The sequence below is a fragment of the Lactuca virosa genome, chromosome 7, assembly GCF_052849685.1.
Source record: "Lactuca virosa cultivar CGN04683 chromosome 7, Lactuca_virosa_CGN04683_v6, whole genome shotgun sequence".
NCBI classification, from domain to species: Eukaryota; Viridiplantae; Streptophyta; class Magnoliopsida; order Asterales; family Asteraceae; genus Lactuca; species Lactuca virosa.
Genome location: NC_136432.1, coordinates 4308114 through 4330874, shown reverse-complemented (window position 1 = coordinate 4330874; position 22761 = coordinate 4308114). Strand labels below are relative to the sequence as shown.

Below are 22761 nucleotides of genomic sequence, written 5' to 3'. Positions count from 1 at the left end.
ACCTGCAGTTTGTGTTTTCGTTTCATGTTACTTTTTGTTTTAATTTTTGCGTTAGTTTGTTATTTTTATTTTATTTAAGTTAGGATTTTCTGTCTTTTATCATCATCTTCTGATTATTATTGTGAGGGCAAGCAACACATAAGTGTGGGGTCTGAGATTTTACGAAAAAAAATTGAGAAATTTTTTTCGAATTGCCTAGTGGCCATGGCATGGAGGAGATGATCCCACGACGTGGGCCTAAGTAAAATCGCGTATTTTCAAGTCAACAATAGTATCGTACATTTTTGAAACACCACGGTGTGGCGAGGGTTTTTACGGAGTAACTACTTTTTAACCCTGAAAGGCAAAATTGAAACACTTTCTTTTTACCAAAGCAACACACCCCACACCGTTTCTCTCAACCTCACGACGAACATTCCCTCAATTTCATCGATTTTTTGTGAATTCTTTGACTTAAGGTATGTCTTTTCTACTTGAAATCACTTAGTTGTTGGTAGATTACTGAGTATTAAGAATCAATTTGGTGTATTGGTTCAATTTCTAGATATTTTTCCAACTTAGGGTTTGTGAATGTTTGAACAAATTAAAGGAAAATTATGGTTATTTTGGTACGAATTAGTTATCAAATGATGATATGTTATGGCATGAACAAAGCCCATGTGTTAGATTTAGAAAAATTTGAACGAAACGGCCCGATTCAAGAACTGATTTTCGCACCTGTTCATACACCACAGTGTGGCTGTCTAGCCACGACGTGGGGGCTTTTCAGTGGGCAAATTTTTTTTATGTTTTTTTGAGTTTAATATTGTGAAGTGATGGGACCAAGGAGATCTAACAACCCACCATAGTTCGCGTGGTATAGATTTCCTGAAGTGATGGAGCCCGAGGTATTGGTTGAATGGAGAAACAATTTGGCATGGTTACGGGTAAAAGAAATTTACGTGCCTCCGGTTAATAACTGGAATTGGTTTCGAGAAACCAAACTTGAAGAGGGTGTGGCACAATATCTCACTAAAGTATTTGATGATGGTGTGGTTAGAGTAACATGCACGAGTTGGAGAAGATTGTTCCATCTTCAAGATCTGATGTACAAAGAGTTATGTGTTGAGTTCTTTGCCACAAGCATGTTTAGGAAGAGAGATGAAGTGGATGACACTGGGAAATTTACATTTTGTTTTGGAGGATGGAGGCGTGAATGCAGATTGGTAGAGCTTTCCTGGAGGTTGGACCTCTACAATCAATCCGATGCAATGAGTGAAGGGTCCCTAAGTTTTCTAGATAACTGACATAAGCATCTACCTCAAGGCATTGACAAATCTGAGTGGTGGACCACATTTGAAAATGGATGTTATACACCTGTTTCTGCTGCAGAGGGGCGCATCAGATCTCCTATTCATAGGTTCATCCATCGGTTGATCACATTCTCAATAAACCAGAATAAGGAGGGAGACCTCATTCCCATGCTTGATATTTTCTCCTTATGGTGTATAATCACACCAAACACTTTTTGACACTTACCATATGGTGTGGCTGATTTCCTTACTGACAGAGTTAGGAAAAACGGGCTGGGAGCTCCAATTTATGGAGGAATGTTGGTGACCAGGTTGGCTTGATCTTATGGAGTATTTGATGCCCCCGAGGCAATTTTTCTTACACAAGTGCATGGACGCTAGTCATAACCTCAATTATTCAAGACTGCACGGATTGTTATGGATTTGGGTGGTGGAATCTATGCAATTCCCGATGATGATCCGGTTCAGACACCACAAGGATGTTGGAACTTGAGGCTAAGAGTTGAGGGAAAAGAGCCCATTAGAGATGAGCCCATGGCTTATGAGCTTCCTATGGACCCCTATCATGTCATGTCTAGGAGATATGATGATGATATGGGACGGGGGCTAAATTATGTGGGATATAGCTTGGAGGCGATCATGCATCATCTTGCCATTACACTTTCTATGGGAGCGCCAGATCATTATACTTACATTCCTACTTGGGAGGAATGTTGGGCTGACCATAGAGGTAGAGTAGGCACTAGCAGGGCAGGAGATGGAGATGATGGTGAGGAAGATTGATTATCCTTGCTTTTGTTTTTATTTGTTAGTTTTTTTAAGACTATTTTATTTTGTGTGTTTAATTTCTAGGATTTAAGTAATCTAGGACTCGAGTAATGTTATGTTTTGAACTTGTTTTTCCTTTTTATTACTCTTTTGTTTGTGTTTTTAGATCAGGAAGAGTTTGGGTTGATCAGAGAGTATGGTAGAAATTCCCGAGAACATGGCTAAAAGAACAAGTGTGGGGTGAGATTTGACAATTTGAAAAGAGATTGTGAGCAAAAAATGAGCTTTAGAAGTCATATTAACTACAATACATGATTTTACGTCATTATGAGGGGGTATACCACCTTGGTATTACTTTTTCCTACCAGAATTGCAATTAGATAGAAGAGAATTTATTTTTGAAGAAACAACAGCCAAGGTGTGGCCACTCTAGCCACGACGTGGCGAATGCAAAAATCGCGATCATCCTTCAGTTTTATTGAAGCCCACATTGTGACATTCTCTAGCCACGGTGTAGTGAATGCTTAGATTGATTTTCGAGTTCTTTTTTCATCACCATATTGGAAGTCTGTTGTCTTAGCGTGTCAGAGATCATACCTGTAGTAGTCTAAAGTCTTGCTTTCCAGCTATTTCACGAGATGTCAACCACACAAGATTCGAGTTCAAACTTGCCACTTCTATCCTATGGGAGTCTGTTCCATTTTCTCTCTTTACTTTTATGTTCTTTCATTGTTAAACCATGAATTGAGGACATTGCTTGAATTAAGTGTGGGGTACGGGGTTGAATGTAGGAATAACAAGCATGATGGATATATATATATATATATATATATATATATATATATATATATATATATATATATATATATAATGAAATTACTAGTACAAAATTTTTTTAGAGAGACTTGAAACAATGGTCTAAAATTGAATTTAGTTAAAAATTGTTGTATCGTTGTGTTGAGACCTAGGTTTCTAATGTTTTGTGGGACGATCTGATGCGAGCTTCAAGGTTTTTTTGAGCCAACATATGTTCTATTATATTTGTGGCTTCCCTATCCTAGTGAAATCATGAGACAAAAACACGACATTGCCCAATTTGAGGGATGTAAAAAGTTTTGCTTTTGGAAAACCTAGACCTAATAAAAAAACCTACCAGTGACTGTTTCTATCAAAACAAAGGAAGTCAATTTATCAAGTTTATCTGTTTATTTTCATGTATTGTTGAGTTTAGTTATTATAAAAACAAAGTAATAGTTCAGGAGTGGAGTCAATCTGTGACCTTTAGGACTTGGCCAATATTCCCCACGAGATATTTTATATCTGTCCACCTGCTGTACATTAATGCGGATCGGAACGGGAAGAAAGCCACTACATGAGTTTCATCTGAAGTCATGGCCTCCATTAGTGAGCTAAGGGATTCTGAGAACTCAAATGAATCTTTTAAAAAGTCACGAACTAAAGTATTAGTAAAGTTTTAACTAAGATAAAAGTTTAAGTGATTATTTGCTATTGTGTGATAATGGGAAGTTGAATCATTAGGAAAAGATAAAAAAATAATAAAATAAAATAAAGTGAAAAGCTAGAAAAAAGTGCTCCACAAAAAGAAAAAGTTGCAACAAAAGAAATACTTATATTTTTGGATAAATATATTATATAGTATTTTTCATTTTTGGTGAGTCACTTGGCATTTGACAATAACTTTTAAGACGAAAGGGGGTAAATAAAAGGGCATACGAGGTAAGAATGCCAAAAATGAACGTTGTTCAAATTGACTGGGAAGTGTTTATGAGGATCATAAGTATTTAGGATTGGGGAAGTTCTTAGGAAAATTAGACACAAATATATGCATTGCGGTCTTGATGTAATGGATGATCTCAAAATGGATTGTCATGTGCGATGTTGGTGGCCAGGGTTTTGATGTGTTGATATGATAATAAAATTCGTTTTGCTTGGGGGCAAACAAAAGTCAAGTGTGAGGTATTTTGATATGTGCATATTTAATCATATAAATTATGCATTTTCTTATTACTTTTTACTACATTTATGCTCATTATAGGACAAAAGGTACTTCATTTGTTTAAATTTTGTTTTGTAGCAGCGAAGACATGCTCGGGATGAAAAGGAAACAATTGTGGAGCTAGAAGCTGGAAATTTAGACCAAGTCAATCAAAGTCAAAAGACATCAAGAAATCTGAAGGCCACTGCGTGGGATCCATAGCCACGCCGTGGGGTGTTGATTTTTCCCAATCTGATGATGTGTAACGCCCTGATTTTTCTACCAAGGTGCACCCAAATTTATCAAAAATCATTTAAAAGTTTTACAAATAAAACTTGGTGTACAGTGGCACTCTGGCATAGAAGAAGTTATCACAAGGATCGTGCTGGCAGCAAGCACAAGATCGAGCCGGGCGTCACAATAAATCTACCTGCAAAATAGATTATCACAAAAACATAATCCTCACAGCTTAGTGAATAACAACTACTATAACATAATAAGATAAAATCAGATAAAGCATACAATCATACAATTCATGCAAATTATATAAATTTCACATAATTGTCACATATCCAACATAATCATTTCATCAAGGGATCTATCTCTCAGTAATGATCTATCTCTCAAATAGCTATCTTATCAATAATCAATACCTCCCTCATATTCAATATCTCGATCCATGACCAATCTATCAAATAAGTTCTATCTTTCAATTATAGTATATTCATCAATCAAATATCAATATATTAACATAATCTAATCCATCAATAATTATCTATTTCTCAATATCTCAATCATCAATTAAGTATTGTCGATAATTATCAACCATATAATAATTATAACACTTATCACAACAATAGATGTTAGAGTAGTGTTACTCACCTGGTTTGTCGATAGACTTATTTCAGTCTCATCTTTCCTCCTCCACTATCTATCAGCTCGTTACATGATAACACCTATTTATCAAATAACAAGTTCCTCAGAACCTGTCCAGAATCACTAATAATTATACCCTATGACCTCTTATATTAACAATAACCAAATATCATAATATTATCATAATAGGCTAAACTCGTAAGCCCATGGCTAAATCTCTCATATCGGGTATTTCTCATACAATAGGGTTTATAGCCCTTGTCAACCAAACTCAATATCTAATCATGAGATTTTCTCACTAGTCTTACCAACGGGTTCATAATATCTTTATTTCACGAATACCCATAACCCTTACATGGGTCTAATAAATCTAATAATAATTATATATCACAATTACTAATTAACGGGGTAAAATATACCTCAACAAATCTCATATCACGGCCCGCATCCCCCGTATGACGGTATAACATCTCCGGTATAGACTCCCGAGAACGGCTCCCGAGCAGCATCTCCCCCCCGACGAGCCAAAATCCTTCAAAATAACACAAAGAACTCGTTTTTATAGTCCGAGCTTGCTCACGTCGTGAGCATTTACTTCTCACGTCGTGAGAAGTGTTTAGACCGAATTCTGCCATGTGTCCTGCTCTTTTGCCACATGTTTTCGTCGATTCATGTTGCTCACGTCGTGAGACAACATTCCTCACATCGTGAGAGTCAAAGGTTTGACCGTTGACTTGACTTTCATTGACTTTCTCAAAATAACATCGTACTTTCATCAAATCTTCAAATGATCATAAGTTTCTCATACAGACTCCGTTTTAGATGATCTTTATATCTACGGAATCCTCTCAACAAGCTCTATAACATTCTTTAATCATCTTTTTTAAAACATCATTTCTCAAAATAAAGCAACTCAAGGCTTTATCTTATTTACTCAACTCATAATATCAATATTCCGTAAAATAACACATGTTACGAAAAACCGGGTGTTACAATACTTCCTCCCTTCAAAAGATTCCGTCCTCGGAATCTCTTAAAATATCGTGCTACTAATCTAGGGTAAGCTAAATATTCATATCACATATATCTCATTATATTATCTTACGCTACTCTTATATTATCTTATCTCATACTTTTATTTTTATATGAATCTCAGATTTTCTCATCCCATCTCATAATTGTTCAAGACTGATACGTTTCTCATCTCATTTTCATTTTTTTCTACTCTTTTACAGATTCTAAATAGAATTATTATATAACTCTCATTGTCTCATGTCTTCTGTAAGTTTAAACAACTTACATAATTTCTCATATATATCTAGACACTTTATGTGGCTTTAATTAATATTCTTTTCATCTACCTTCTCAATGGTGATCGACTTTACTTGGTAGGGAAAAAGGTCCCGAAAATTACAAATCGATACTTATTATTATTATTATTATTATTATTATTATTATTATTATTATTATTATTGCCAAATATTAAAATCAATATCTCCGATTACTCAGATCGGTGATTAACAACTCATATCAATAATATTTGTTCGATATTAATATACAAAAATGTTTCTCTATTACTCTTCTCGTATCTTATGTTTATCTCAATTCATTATCATAACTCCAGCCAACATTTCTCTTAGTCTTCCTCAATAATCATTTGGCACTTGACTTACGACTCATCTTGAAGTCACAAGTGTAAATACTCATAGCAATTATCATCATTAAATATAAACTAGACACTTCGCAAGTCAATCTTATTATAATTTATATTTTGAATATGATCACTCATTCACAAATCGCTCAAATCAATTTCAATATCATTAATCTCTATGATACACACAATGTGATTAATTTATTTAATATTCACAACCTCTAAGATCACTCAGATCAATCACTAAGTTTACTCAGATCAAATTCTCAAATAAATCTCTCGAATTACTCAAATTATTATTTAATTACTCAATTTACTCAGATCAATCAATTTAATCACTTAGATCAATATTACTCATTCAAATCAATTACTAAATTTGCTCGGATTAACATTATTTACCCATGTCAATTACTCCACTCAATATCAATCACTTTGATCAAAATCAATTACTAAATTTAATCTGAATCATTCAGATCAATCAATCGAATTGGTTACTTTGATCAATTGATGTAATTGCCAATTATATTCATCATAATCGTACATAAAGTTGGATCCGATAGACATTCGAATAATTGATTCCACCCTAAGCCCACAACCAAACAAGGAACAGGAAATAAGGTTGAATCAAATATTCTCAGGCTATAAAATCCTATCATTCTTAATCTACTCAAATATTCATAAATTACTTAGATCAAAATCAATCACTTATATTAATATCAAATTCTCTTATCAATCATTCAGATTACTCTAATCAATCACTCTGATCGATCACTATAATTAAATTAATCACTTGAATCAATCTTAATTATTTAGGTAAATATCTCAGATCAGTATCAATCGCTCAATTTAATCACTCAGATCGCTCAAATAAATTGGAACGACTCCCCACATTAATCACCCTTACTACCCTCGACTCAGGATAATATCCCAACAAAATTTATGGTTTTTCTCAATCCTTCCAGCCTTGTAACGCAATCATACGGACTCCGATTTGAACAGAATTTATATCGTTGGAAATCCTGTTAGGAGTACTACAAATTTCATATAACTCGCTCCATCTGAATATGTCTAAAACTGGAATTATTCAGCTATGAACATGAAGGTCTTGAACATTTCATCAATTTCACATATTTGAACAACCAACTTTCAATAATCATATCTTATTCACTTTGTCTGATTTTTCATCCTGTGTATTTATTTATTTATTTATTTTAAACACTCAAATTATACAATCAACCAAATTACTCACTCTAATCAATCGCTCAGGTTAATCACTCAAATCAGTTACTTTGATCAATTTATGTAGTTGCTAATTATATACATCATAATCGTACATAATGCCACAATCATAATATCTTATTTTTCCTTGTAATCAAACCTTGTCGTTTATTAACTCGTAACATTTAACCCAATATCACATCATAATATCAGCATGTGACTTTCCAATAAATATCGAATAATAATGTCAGCCCGTGACAAATCAACGAATAACAACGGTGTCATCCCGTGACATAACAAATAGCACAGTCTCATTCCCAAGGAATGTCAATCTCATATCTCAATCTCATTCCCGAAGGAATATCAATCTTATATCTGATATAATCATTTCTCATCTCGATCAATAGTTCTTACTGTAATTTCTCACTTCATATCAACTTTAGGAGTTATATCTTTACTCCAAATCATACTCTCATACTTCATCTTATTTCTATCTCGTTATTTTCTAAATTATCGTAATTAATATTAAGAAATATGCTTTTATTCCATGATTATCATCCTTGTCATTACCAATAAGCCTTCCACATAATGGATATCAACTACACACTTAGCAAATCGGTATATTATAAATCATATCTTCGAATATTATTACGGGTTCATAACTCATCCAAATTAATCACTCAGGTCGTTCAAACCATTTTCTCAATTTAATCTCTCATATTACTTAAATCAGTGATTAATAAATCATTCAAATTTATCACTCAGATCGCTTAAAATCGATCATTCATATTAATTACTCTAATTGATATTAACCATTCTGATCAAAAAATTAATTGCTCAGATTAGTCACTCAAATCTATTGATTAACTACTCTAATCAACATTGATTTATCTGATCAATCACTTGGATCGCTCACCCAGTTTAATCAAATCAACCACTTAAATTATTTGGATCGATCGCTCATATTAATATTTTTCACTCAAATCAATTTCTCGAATCACTCAATTTAATACTGTCTACTCGGATCAATATCATTTACTCAAATCAATAACTCAAGTCGATCATGATATATCTCATATTAGGATTAGGTTTCGTCACCTCTCAGAGACTCAATCACAAAATATCCTCTACATGTAACTCAAATCGTCTACATGTATGTCAAATCGTCTACATGTATGTCAAATCGTCTACATGATATAATCATGTAAGTCTTATGATTTCAATTAAAGTTCTCATTTTGTAAGATCCAATCACCACTCATTGATCTTTGTGTAAATCATATGATCTCGAGTAAAAGTCTTCATTTCTCAAATCCTATTTCATCTATATTCCTTGTCTCTTTCTCTTTCTTTCTCTCGATCTCTCTCTTCTTCTCTTTTTGTCTCTTTCTATATCTATCCTAACTCATTCATCATCCCTCTCTCTCATGAATCTCAAAATCTCTATCAAAAGTTTTCTACATCTTTATCTCTTATTTAATATAAGTCTTGATCACATTATCTCGTTTTAAGAGTAATACTATCACTCCATCTCACACTCTCATACTCTATCTAATCTCATGCTCTAACATCTCTTTTAATATGAGCTCTTTGATTCAGAACTCTTTATTATAACTCTCATATTATCTCAGCTTTAAAAGCTATAGAATCACTCTAGTTTTATAATCTCGTTTTCTATACACTCTTGACTTTATGAATATAATTAAATCTAGTTTAACTCATCTTCATCACATATCCCGTCATGATAAATTCTTCATCGTCTCGCAATTCATCATCACAAATCATCATTTAGTAATCTAATTTAAATCTTTGTTGTGGGAAACTCTCGCCTCGTCGCGGCTACTCAAAGTACATCATCTACTAAATCTTCATGGCTACGTCGTGTCGTGATCTCCACCTCGCTACGTCGTGATCTTCACCTCAGCACGTCGTGATCTCCGTCTCGCCACGTCGTGATCTCCGCCTTGCCACGTTGTGGTCTCCGCCTCGCCACATCGTGAGCTTTACACCTGTCACGTCGTGATATTACACATCTCACGTCGTGAGCTTCACAAATCAACTATAGCATCATACTTTAATGCTTACGTCGTGATCACACATACTCACGTCGTGAGGGTCAAAGTATATTGCTATTTCTTGATCTAGCTGCATCGCGTATTTCCAATCATTGCGTCGTGTATGTTGAATTGCCAAACCTCGTATTTTGTTGTGAATCTCGCAGTTATATATCACAACTCCCTCCAACGTGCTCCACGACATTATTTATTTATTTTTTAAGAATAATTATATATATATATATATATATATATATATATATATATATATATATATATAGAGAGAGAGAGAGAGAGAGAAAGAAAGAGAGAGAGAGAGAGAGAGAGACAAAATTGCAAAAATGGTCCCTGTGGTATGCAAAATTTGGGGTTTTAGTCCAAACCCTGTGTTTTTTGGATCCTTGGTCATTTTGGAGTGGTTTGTATGAGGAATTGGTCCCTGGACTTAACTCCCGTTAAATAGGATCTGTTAACCCCCCTCATGTGCCTCACACGTGAGGGTAAATTCGTCATTTCATATGTAAGGGACCATTTTTGCATAACCTGTTTTTTTGGCTTATTTGACATTTACCCCTCTCTATCTCTCTCTCTCTCTCTCTCTCTCCCTCTCCCTCTCTCTCCCCCCCTCTCTCTTGTTTGTTCATGAACTCAAGTTTCTTTGATTAACCAGTTGAAGATACGTTCTTCATTCATCTATTCATCTTTTAGAAACAAAAATTCAAGGTCCAATTTTAAAAGACACACACATACACCCGAAAAACATATTCAACGCACAACACATCGATTCAACAAACTGCACACACTGATTCAACTTGTTATGAATTTTCACACACTGATGAACTTGATTCAACACACACACACACACACACACACACGTTGATGAACTCAAATATCAAACACCATACCGACCTGTTGCACCTACGATCATACACATCACCCCATTCTTTCACCTTCATCTCCCAACAGTTCCCCACCCCTATACAAACCACTTTTGCAAACGATTTTTTCAGATACAAAAAGGGAAAACATCACCGGTATGACCTAAAATCAAAATCAAACCTATAATAAAACCTATTGCAGAGTCGGTGATTTCCCCACCCACATTAGTCAGTCTCCAGTTATAGAAGCACAATGCTCCAGCACATGCACCAGTAATGGCATCATTACCTGATCCTCTATAAAATGTCCTGAGCCGAGCATCGTTTCCCCTTCTCTGTTCAAGTTCTAAAAAACGTAATCAAAAACTTCTCCAATGAACACAAACTGGGTCGTAGTGGATTTGGGGTTTGTTTACAAGAGTCAAGAACACGAGAGAAAATACTGAGTTCATGTGAGGATTTAGGGCAATGAAGGGAAGGAGCAGGTGTATTGGTGACGATGAGAGGGAAAATGGGTTAGGGCAAAGAAGGGAAGGAGCATACAATGATGGTGCGAGACGAGGAAACAAACGATAGTACGCACGTCCATTCCTCGCTTTGCAATCAATACAAAAATCGATACTTGGAAAATGAGGATAGTTCGATTGAGTAACGGAGGATTTCTTATTTGAACTGGATGTAGAAATCATGAATTTCTTTTTTGTGTGCTTCTGATCACCAAATTCTTTATGAAAGAAGGGGAATATTGGTTATTGTTTAATTGGGTTTGTGTTTAGAGAGAGAGAGAGAGAGAGAGAGAGGTAAATGTCAAATAAGCCAAAAAACAGGTTATGCAAAAATGGTCCCTTACATATGAAATGACGAATTTACCCTCACGTGTGAGGCACATGAGGGGGGTTAACAGATCCTATTTAACGGGAGTTAAGTCCAGGGACCAATTCCACATACAAACCACTCCAAAAGGACCAAGGATCCAAAAAACACGGGGTTTGGACTTAAACCCCAAAAATTTGCATACCACAGGAACCATTTTTGCAATTTTGTCATATATATATATATATATATATATATATATATAATTATTTAGTTATCTCCAAATTCCTTAGGTATCAATTTATTTATCTAACTCATACACACCAGATCAATTAAATTATCATATCTAAATATTACATAATTAAATCAGATCGGTTATCATAATTATCGCAACTCTCTCGGCAATGCTCTGCCACATTATTTTTATTTATAAGAAAATAATAAAATACATATAAATATAATTATTTTCCTCAAGATTCTCTAAATGTCTAATAGCCAATTAACTCATAATCATCAAATCAAATCAATTTATCAAACACATTTATCAAATCAATTAAGTATCATCTCTACTCTTAAGGTTTAAGTTTAGGAATCTACTATAAGAACCTAATTCACTTAAAACTCAGCTCTGATTCCAACTTGTAACGTCCAAAATTTTCTTCCAAGGTGCACCCAAATATATCAAAATTCATTTAAAAGTTTTACAAATAAAACTTGGTGTACAGTGGCACTCTCGCATACAAGAAGTTATCACAAGGATCGTGTTGGCAGCAAGCACAAGATCGAGCCGGGCGTCACAATAAATCTACCTACAAAATAGATTATCACAAAAACATAAGCCTCACGGCTTAGTGAATAACAACTACTATAACATAATAAGATAAATCAGATAAAGCATACAATCATACAATTCATGCAAATTATAAAAATTTCACATAATTGTCACATATCCAATATAATCATTTCATCAAGGGATCTATCTCTCAGTAATGATCTATCTCTCAAATATCTATCTCATCAATAATCAAAACGTCCTTCATATTCAATATCTCGATCCATGACCAATCTATCAAATAAGTTCTATCTTTCAATTATAGTATATTCATCAATCAAATATCAATCTATTAACATAATCTAATCCGTCAATAATTATCTATTTCTCAATATCTCAATCATCAATTAAGTATTGTCAATAATTATCAATCATATAATAATTATAACAATTATCACAACAATAGATGTTAGAGTAGTGTTACTCACCTAGTTTGTCGATAGACTTATTACAGTCTCATCTTTCCTCTTCCACTATCTATCAAATCGTTACATGATAACACCTATTTATCAAATAACAAGGACCTTAGAACCTGTCCTGTTGGAGCATGTAAATGCTCTACAATTTATGAGTGATAATTAGGTTGTATTATTTCCCTTTATTGTATTGTGTGTAAGGGATCTCTCTCTATAAATAGAGAGAGTTGGTCATTGTAAAAGTAAGAGTGCACTCACAATGTAGTTTCTAGAGAGAGAAAGTGTGGTGGGATCTCTCCCACCAAGAGAGAGTTATCTCTCCCCAACCATGTTCTTGTACTGTAATATTATTTCTCTCTTTCTAGTGATTATGGAACTACTCGTCTTCATGTTCTTCATTTATATTTTTATGATCATTAAATCTCAAGATATTATTATTTCGCATCCACCGATCGTCAAAATGGGTTTCAACAATTGGTACTAGATGTTTCCTGGTTCCAGATTATTTATTATTTAGACTCTACCACAGGATGATTCTTTTGTGTTTGCATCCGTTTCAGATCTTATGATTTCTCGAGTTTGGATTTGTAATTTTTGAAAGCGAGGATTATTTTGGCGATGTGACGTGGCATTTACTTTTAATCTCCCGATCAAATTTTTGGCATTGCTAGACCATATTTTTGGATTCACATTATTTATTATTCGGACTTCACTTTTGGATGCTTCACATTTTTAGCAGGTTCTTCTTTTGAAGAATTTGGGTGTATTATGATTCGAGAATTAGAGATGTTTTTCAGACTTTTTGAAGCCGAAATGTTTTTCTTTTTGGATCTTCTACTTGATCATGGGGCTTATGACCAGTTTGAAGAATTGGATCTTATTTTTCTGCTTCATTGGTGGTGCTTTGAAGTCGAAGACCTTTACTGTTTAGAGATTCATGGCCAACATCAGAGATCACAGGCACTTAAGAGTTTCAGAGACATTTCGGCATTTGGTTCTCATTATGTTTCATTTTTATTACCACACTTGCTAGTCGGTTACTGTATTTTAGCCTTTTATCACTTATTTGTATCCCTCATAATCTGCGAGCATTTAGGGAGAGAATGTTGGAGGATGTAAATGATCAACAAATTATGAGTTATAAATAGGTTGTATTATTTCTCTTTATTCTATTGTGTGTAAGGGATCTCTCTCTATAAATAGAGAGAGTTGGTCATTATAAAAGTAAGAGTGCACTCACAATGTAGTTTCTAGAGAGAGAAAGTATGGTGGGATCTCTCCCACCAAGGGAGTGTTATCTCTCCCAACCATGTTCTTGTATTGTAATATTATTTCTCTCTTTCTAGTGATTATGGAACTACTCATCTTCATGTTCTTCATTTATATTTTTATGATAGTTAAATCTCGAGATATTATTATTCCGCATCCATCGATTGTCAAAATGGGTTTCAACAATTAGTGTCCAACAAAAAAGTTACAAAACACTGAGGGCAATTATCTTAAATGCGTGTAAACTAAAGGTGTCGTTTTATAATTTTTTTCATGAACGCGTGTTATAGCCAAGGGGGGAAATGAAATCCCAAAAAATTAAAAACCCTGCCTTGTTATGTCTCCCTTTTCCCCGTATGGAAGCAGCCCCTCTACCCTCTACCGATCCCTCCACCTTCAAGGCCTTTAATCTTCCCCCACCTCTGTTGGGTTTTGAACACTATAACACTCCTATGGTGCACATGCAACCCTAAATGCTTTGGATCTATGTTTTCTCTAATTATACATGCACTTTGTTTTTCCAAAGCATTCACCCTAGCTAGCATACAATTGAAGTTATATAATAAAAACTTAGTTTGGATGCTTACCTCTTGAGTAGGGTAGAGTTCTTGACCTCTAAAAGCTTGACCACCTCAAGTGTGATGCCTCTAATGGTTCACAAACACCAATATGCAAGAGGAGGCTTAATAGAATAAGTTACTTATCTCAAAAAGATGGTGTAACCGATTTTGGCTCATGAGGGTTCTATTTATAGTGTGGAAAATGCTAGGGTTACACTTTGTAAACCCTATTACTCCATGACTTTCCACATTCTTATTCTCCATGGGTTTAACCTCCATGGACTATCCATGGATTAACTTATTGGTTTAGCCCATCTAAATAATCATGGATCATTAGCCCACACTACAAGAATCATTGATTTACATAGTCAATCCCCATATATTTAATTAGTCTCTTTTGACCACAAAATTAATTCCAAATTAATTCTTGATCAATACTAATTAAATAATATGATTCCATATATTAATATATTATACTTGTAATATATTAATAAATCATAAATAACCTTATTCTCGAAAGTCCATCCTATCAAATTGCACTGGTGAAGGAAACCTAAAAGAACCATGCTACTATCGGGTCAAGTACATCCCAGTTATAGTTATGAGCTTAGACACCAAATCCAACAGTCTCCCACTTGGATAAGTCTAATAACTATAGCTGCCAATGTAACTTCAGGACCCGACTTAGCAATCGTAAGCTTTCAAAAGCCGTTGCCAACTCTGATCTAGTCAGTGACGCATCCTTTAGATAAGTGATCATATAATCCTTTGTTCTCAAGATATCAGCTGGACAAATACATGGAACAATGTCATACTTATTTTCCAGCAGTTTGTTTCCCGATTTCCGATTCTTCTGACATAGAACATAACTGAACACATCAATTTAGTTCTGACCGGGCCCGATACATAAGTCAACACAGAATCATCGAGGGGCCCAAGATATCGTTTTTAATCCTCTTAGTATAAAAGGGAACAGATAAACTTCGACATTATATGCTTGTACTAACTACTCATTAAATCATGCACAACGATATGTTTTATAACATCAAGTTACTGATGCGTTTTCGTATCATCAATGAACAACTAGTTCATAGTCAACAACTCATATATCTAGGTTTGAAGACTTATATGATATTATCGTCTCACGATCACTCGTGATAAATTCCACGAAGTGATTCAAGTGAGCGTGGGTTGATCCAATACTCAAATCTTATTTCAGAAGTACTCATGAATGGTGTAGCAAACTGTTGCTATGCCCAACGCCTTAGACAATCTACAAGCCAACTCATGACAGTCTTCTTTCATACTTACTTCCAACATATGATCGACTGTGGATAGTTTGAATAAATCTTATTATTCTGGAAGTCAAAACATGCAAAGTGAAACAATAGTAAACAATTGACACAAGGCAGTAACTTTACTTATAAATAAAACTCCTTTTATTCAATCATCAAATGTCAATTACTATTTAGCTATTACAAGTTTTGGTTTATCTAATCACTAAAACTAATATCGTCCGTTAGCCCAATGCCCCTTGCATGCTGCAAGTGCTTAACCCTGGTCAGTCCCTTTGTAAGGGGATCTGCTGGGTTGTCCTCTTACGATATCCTCTTCACCACGAGGTGTCCTTCTTCTACTTGATGTCTTATGAAGTGGTATTTTCTGTCGATATGCCTAGATCATCCATGATCTCTCGGTTCCTTGGTTAAGGCAACCGCCCCTTCATTATCGCAGAAAATCTCCATAGGCTCCTTTATGGATGGAATGACTCCAAGGTCTCCGATGAAGTTTTTCAACCATATTGCCTCCTTCGATGCTTCGCTTGCTGCTATGTACTCTGATTCGCACGTTGAATCTGCTACAGTCTCTTGCTTGGAACTTTTCCATGTCACTGCTCCTCCATTCAGGGTAAATATCCAGCCCGACTGAGAGCGGAAATTATCTCTGTCGGTTTGGAAGCTTGCATCGCTATACCCTGTTACTCTCAAGTCATCACTCCCACCGAGAGTAAGGACCCAGTCCTTAGTCCTCCGCATGTACTTAAGAATTTTCTTAACCTTAGTCCAATGAGCTTTACCAGGGTTCCCTTGATATCTGCTGACCATGCTCAAAGCAAAGGCCACATCAGGGCGAGTACAAGTCATAGCATACATGATCGAACCAACTGCGGAAGCATATAGTATATGACTCATTTATGCTATTTCAGCCTCTGTACTCGGACTCTGAGTCTTACTCAGTTTGGTATTGCTTTGGATAGGTAAGTCACCTTTCTTGGAGTTCTCCATGCTGAAACGTTTCCACACCTTGTCCAAGTAGGTACTTTGACTACGTCCTATTAGTCTTTTACTTCTGTTTCTCAATATCCTTATCCCTAGGATATAGGCAGCTTCTCCGAGGTCCTTCATAGTGAAACACTTCCCAAGTCAGGACTTGACCTCCTGCAAGGTTGGGATGTCATTTCCAATGAGCAGTATGTCATCTACATATAATACCATAAAGCTGACTATACTCCCACTAGCTTTGACATATACGCATGACTCATCCTCGCTTCTCGAAAATCCAAACTCTTTGACTTTCTCATCAAAACAAAGATTCTGTCTACGAGATGCTTGTTTTAAACCATATATGTATTTCTCAAGCTTACACACTTTATTAGGGTACTTTGCATTGACAAAACCCCCTGGTTGAATCATGTAAACATCTTCAGCCAACTTTCCATTAAGGAAAGCGGTTTTGACATCCATTTGCCATATTTCATAGTCATGAAATGCAGCTATGGCTAGCATAAGCCTTATAGATTTAATCTTCGCTACTGGTGAGAAGGTCTCATTATAGTCAACTCCCGGAGTTTGAGTAAAGCCCTTCGCAACAAGTCGTGCCTTATATGTGTGTACTTTCCCATCCATGTAGGTCTTCTTCTTGAAGATCCATTTGCACCCGACTGTGTTACGACCCGGTACATTGTCAACCAAGTTCCAAACTTGATTGTCATACATGGACTGAATCTCGTTGTCCATAGCCTCTTTCCATTTTGCAGACTCGGGGCCTGCCATGGCTTCCCTGTAGTTATTAGGTTCATCCAAATTTACCAGTGTGCTATCACTGATAAATGCATCACCTTCAGCTGTTATATGAAAACCATATAACACAGGCGGAACACTAACTCTATTGGAACGCCTGAGAGGTACGGACTCGTCAATTGGCTCAACCAGAGTTTCCTCCTCAGGTTGATTGCTAGTGTTTGAGGTTCCGTCACCGCTTGACTCTTGAAGCTCTTCAAGGTCAATTTGCCTCCCACTGTCCCCTTGGCATATGAGTTTTCTCTCACGAAAGACTCATCTCCTTGCAATGAAGACAACATTGTCACTCGGTCTATAGAAGAGATATCCAAAGGACTTCTGCAGGTAGCCGATGAAAATACATCGCTCACTCCGAGGTTTGAGCTTGTCATGAGTCTCGCGTCTCACGAAAGCCTCGCAACCCCAAACTTTGATGTGGTCTAACGAGGGAACCTTCCATGTCCACATCTCGTGAGGATTTTTGGAAACCTCTTTGGTAGGGACTAGATTAAGGATATGGGCGGCAGTCTCTAAGGCATACCCCTAAAATGAGATAGGTAATGAAGCTCGACTCATCATGGAACGAACCATGTCTAGCAAGGTTCTATTGCGCCTCTCAGCCACACCATTAAGTTGTGGCGTCCTAGGTGGCGTCAATTGTGAAATAATTCTACATTCCTTAAGATAGTCAAGGAAATCGATACTAAGATACTCTCATCCTCGATCGGTTCACAACATCTTTATCTTCCTGCCCAATTGATTCTCCACTTCTTGCTTAAACTCTTTGAACTTTTCAAAGGTTTCTGACTTATGCTTGATTAAGTAGATATAGCCATATCTACTGTAATCATCAGTAAAAGTCACATAGAAGCGCTAAGCATCCCTTGTGGTGGTTCTGAATGGTCCACACACATCAGTGTGTATGAGATCCAACAGACCTTCACCCCTTTCACAAGTACCAGTGAAGGGTGACTTGGTCATCTTTCCAAGTAAACAAGACTCGCAAGTGTCATCCGACTTTAAGTCGAATGACTCCAAGACTCCATCCTTTTGGAGTTGGGCTATGTGCTTCTTGTTGACATGTCCAAGACGACAATGCTACAAGCATGCCTTATCCAAATCATTGGAAGAATCAATGTGTAACACATTATTTCCTAGGTTATCTACAATATTCACAGTTTCATATACACCATTGCAACCCTAAATGCTTTGGATCTATGTTTTCTCTAATTGTACATGCACTTTGTTTTTCCAAAGCATTCACCCTAGCTAACATACAATTGAAGTTATATAATAAAAACTTAGTTTGGATGCTTACCTCTTGAGTAGGGTAGAGTTTTTGACCTCTGAAAGCTTGACCACCTCAAGTGTGATGCCTCTAATGGTTCACAAACACCAATATGCAAGAGGAGGCTTAAGAGAATAAGTTACTTATCTCAAAAAGATGGTGTAACTGATTTTGGCTCATGAGGGTTCTATTTATAGTGTGGAAGATGCTAGGGTTACACTTTGTAAACCCTAATACTCCATGACTTTCCACATTCTTATGCTCCATGGGTTTAACCTCCATGGACTATCCATGGATTAACTTATTGGTTTAGCCCATCTAAATAATCATGGATCATTAGCCCACACTACAAGAATCATTGATTTACATAATCAATCCCCATATATTTAATTAGTCTCTTTTGACCACAAAATTAATTACAAATTAATTCTTGATCAATACTAATTAAATAATATGATTCCATATATTAATATATTATACTTGTAATATATTAATAAATCATAAATAACCTTATTCGGTGAAGGCAACCCAAAGGGACCATGCTACTATCGGGTCAAGTACATCTCGGTTATAGTTATGGGCTTAGACACCAAATCCAACAACCTCCATCCCTCATAAACCCTAGAAAAACTTCATCAGATGTTTCACAAATCATTCCACACGAGCTCCACACAAAAACTTTGCAATGTAGGTTACTTGAGGCTCATACACACCTCTTCTTCTCTTTATCTATGTTTACTTATATCTCCCGCTTCAAATGCATCCTCCTAAATTCTAGGGCTTTTTGTTCAGAACCTCACAAAAGCAAACCAAACAAGAGCACGGGCGGGCGATTCATAACCTAGATATGTCGACTTCACCATTATCATCTGGCTACCCCACCATCATCGATATACTAGGGTTGGTCGTCCTTGAGTCACCATCTCCATCTGACATGACCCTATAAAAATTTGATATCCTAGCTTCCCCAACACTTGCTGCATCAAAATCGATCCCTCCATAAAAACTTTCACTACTGGTCACAACCTCCATCTCCACACCACTAACAACGCATCCCATCATGGTCTCTCTTCCAATAATTTTCCATGGAAGTTTCTAAATTTGAATCAGGCAATTAGGTTTTGGTTGAAAATTATTGTTACATAATTATATAGAAGAATAGGATGTTTCAGAGGGAGTTGATGGCTACGATTACAATCAAATTAAAGGATGGAAGCATAAAGATCGGTCTCGTCCCTTTGATAGAATTTAGGGCGACATCTCCGTCAACATGGTGTACCACACTGTAATCTTCTTTCATCGTGGAACTTCTCTTTCTACTTTAACAAGGTGTTATTTCAGTTTTTTATCATATGTGCATCCCCCTTTGCGAAAAAGTATTTTTTTTATTAACTTTTAAACGCTTTAACATACTTCTAAACGCCGAAGATTTATCATATGTTCATCCCCCTTTGTGAAAAAACTTTGAAGTTCAACAAGTTTTAGGGGATCTATACTTTTAAACGCTTTAACGTACTTCTGCAATCTTCATGGACATTGCTCTGTTTTCTTTATCTTCGCTCCTCCATGATGGGGATGCTACAACCTCCGGTGATGTATCTTTCTCTCTTTTTCAAATACACATACACCGATACACAAATGTAATCATTTATCTTAACAAACAACTATTGACGCTGCTTGTAGATGATGAATCAACAAAGAACTATCAGAACTATGTTGAGAGAAGTCATCAGTTTCATAGAATGGTGAGTTTTGCAACATGAAATTCTTAAGTTAAAATTGTTCACCGATGGGAAATAATGTGTTTCATTTTGCAGATTTATTATTTAGGGATTTCATGTATATGCGTGTATAGCTCTTTATAATCAAATTCAGTAACTCGCTATAGAAAGCATATCATATCTTGAATACCAGATCTAGGGTTGTAATCGTATGCGTGTTCAAATATGATTCATGATTCCACTAATTTTAGGATTTTTCTTATTTGTGAATGGAATCTATAAGCCTCTAGTCATGTGTCATTGCATATGCAGGAATTGGTGATTCTGGAATTTTCGTTTCACTAGATGAATGCAAATCTACTATGGCCATGAACATTTACATTTGTTGAATGGTTAGTTCAAAACAAGTCAAGAACAGAATCAAAGCACATCAATGATTTAGGCAGGCAAGTCCCTTTCTTCAATATAATGTCACATCATGTTCTTTTTATGAAATGATTGTTATAATAAATTGTTTTGTGGTATATATTTGACTTTGAATCTTGATATTATATCTTTTAAATGATGTCAGTGGAACACGTCCATTGGCCATTTTTTTTAAAAAGTTGTGTCAAGTATACGTTACAACTTCTGACTATGATGATAAGGAGATTGAAGAGAATATAGCTCATAATTGCAGGATTAATGGAGTAGTTCTTGTGGTTCCTCATATCAAGTGTTCATTCTCTAATCTATATTCATGATTACTTTGGTTTTGATATCAGTATAAAATACATAAAACCACAACATGTTATTTGATGTTTTATATTTTTATTTATCTACCAGATTCATGGGGTGATCCTTTCCCAAATCCTCATCCACAGTGGGACCTCATTATTTCTAGTGACATCTTGTTGTGTAAGCACTTCATTCTTATATATATATATATATATATATATATATATATATATATATATATATATATATATATATATATATATATATATATATATAACTCTACTATATGCATCATTTACTTATTGATTAATGAATTTTTTTATTTACAAAACAAAAACTAAATAAAAAAATACTTTTTCATGTTTTTGGTGGTGCTGCTGTTAATGGCGGTGGCACTGGAAATGGTGGTACGAGTTTGCATAACTTCATATTGAGCTGACAAATGGAGCAGGATCAGGTTGCAACATTCGTGAATGACCAGTTCTTTCTAACATTAAGCTGGAACAAATCAAAGCATGGTTACAGAATCGAAGGTACGCGTTACACATTCACAATATGGTAAATTAGACAAATTTAGTTCCTTGGAGCTTTTTTGTTGTAATGGTTGGTGGGTTTTCGTCTTTTTGGTCGGTTTATAGATGTAGATAAAAATAAAGCTTCTGGTAGGTGACCCTGTTTGAAATTTTAAGAAACAATGGTCATAGTGGCACTTTTACAAGTGTCAAGTCGGCCTTGGATGGATGCACATTGTTGTCGTCTTCAAGAATTCTGAAGTTGAGTTATGGGAATCTTCTATCAATCAAACTCTTTACAATGAGAGGCACTCCTCTATTCCAACTGTAGGTTTCAATATGGATATATATGTGTGTATGTATATCCACACTTCCTTTTATTCTAAATGACTTATAAATGACAAAATTTACAGTTAAAAAGCTTTAATGGAAGGTCAGGCTTTAGAGGCATTAGGTGAGTAACATGAGCTTCCTGTTCATAGTTCCCTTATCTTCCCTAGAAGAAAACATAGAAAAACACTTTTACTTTTAAATTATATTTTAAAAATCTACCAAATCGCCCTCCTTCACTTCTTTTGGTGAGTAATTCGAGTAATACTCACCCCAATTCCTATTAATCAACCTTGTTGTTGTAGAAGGCATTGTCTTTCTTTTTGAAACTATGGGACCCATGGCTGCTCTTGGATTTATGTTTTCTTCTTTTGTTAAAATCGCCTTTTTCTTCACTAACTGTTTGGTGTGATGTCTTTGTTCCATTTTGTCTTCAAGTCCAAACATAAAAACACACCGTCTGATTGTGTCATCAAGGAACTCTGCAAATTGTTGTACAATAATTTGGCCAT

The 22761-nt window shown here is 35.5% G+C and overlaps 1 protein-coding gene across 1 annotated transcript; it reads left to right on the top strand.

The window, feature by feature from the left end:
* Positions 1 to 20498: 20498 nt before the first annotated feature.
* On the top strand, positions 20499 to 22346 carry LOC145126339 (protein N-terminal and lysine N-methyltransferase EFM7-like). Its single transcript, XM_079061723.1, is given in 6 exon segments — positions 20499 to 20559; positions 20653 to 20714; positions 21003 to 21136; positions 21262 to 21407; positions 21516 to 21587; positions 22333 to 22346. Coding segments are annotated over 6 exon segments (489 nt in total).
* The last annotated feature ends 415 nt before the right edge of the window (positions 22347 to 22761 follow it).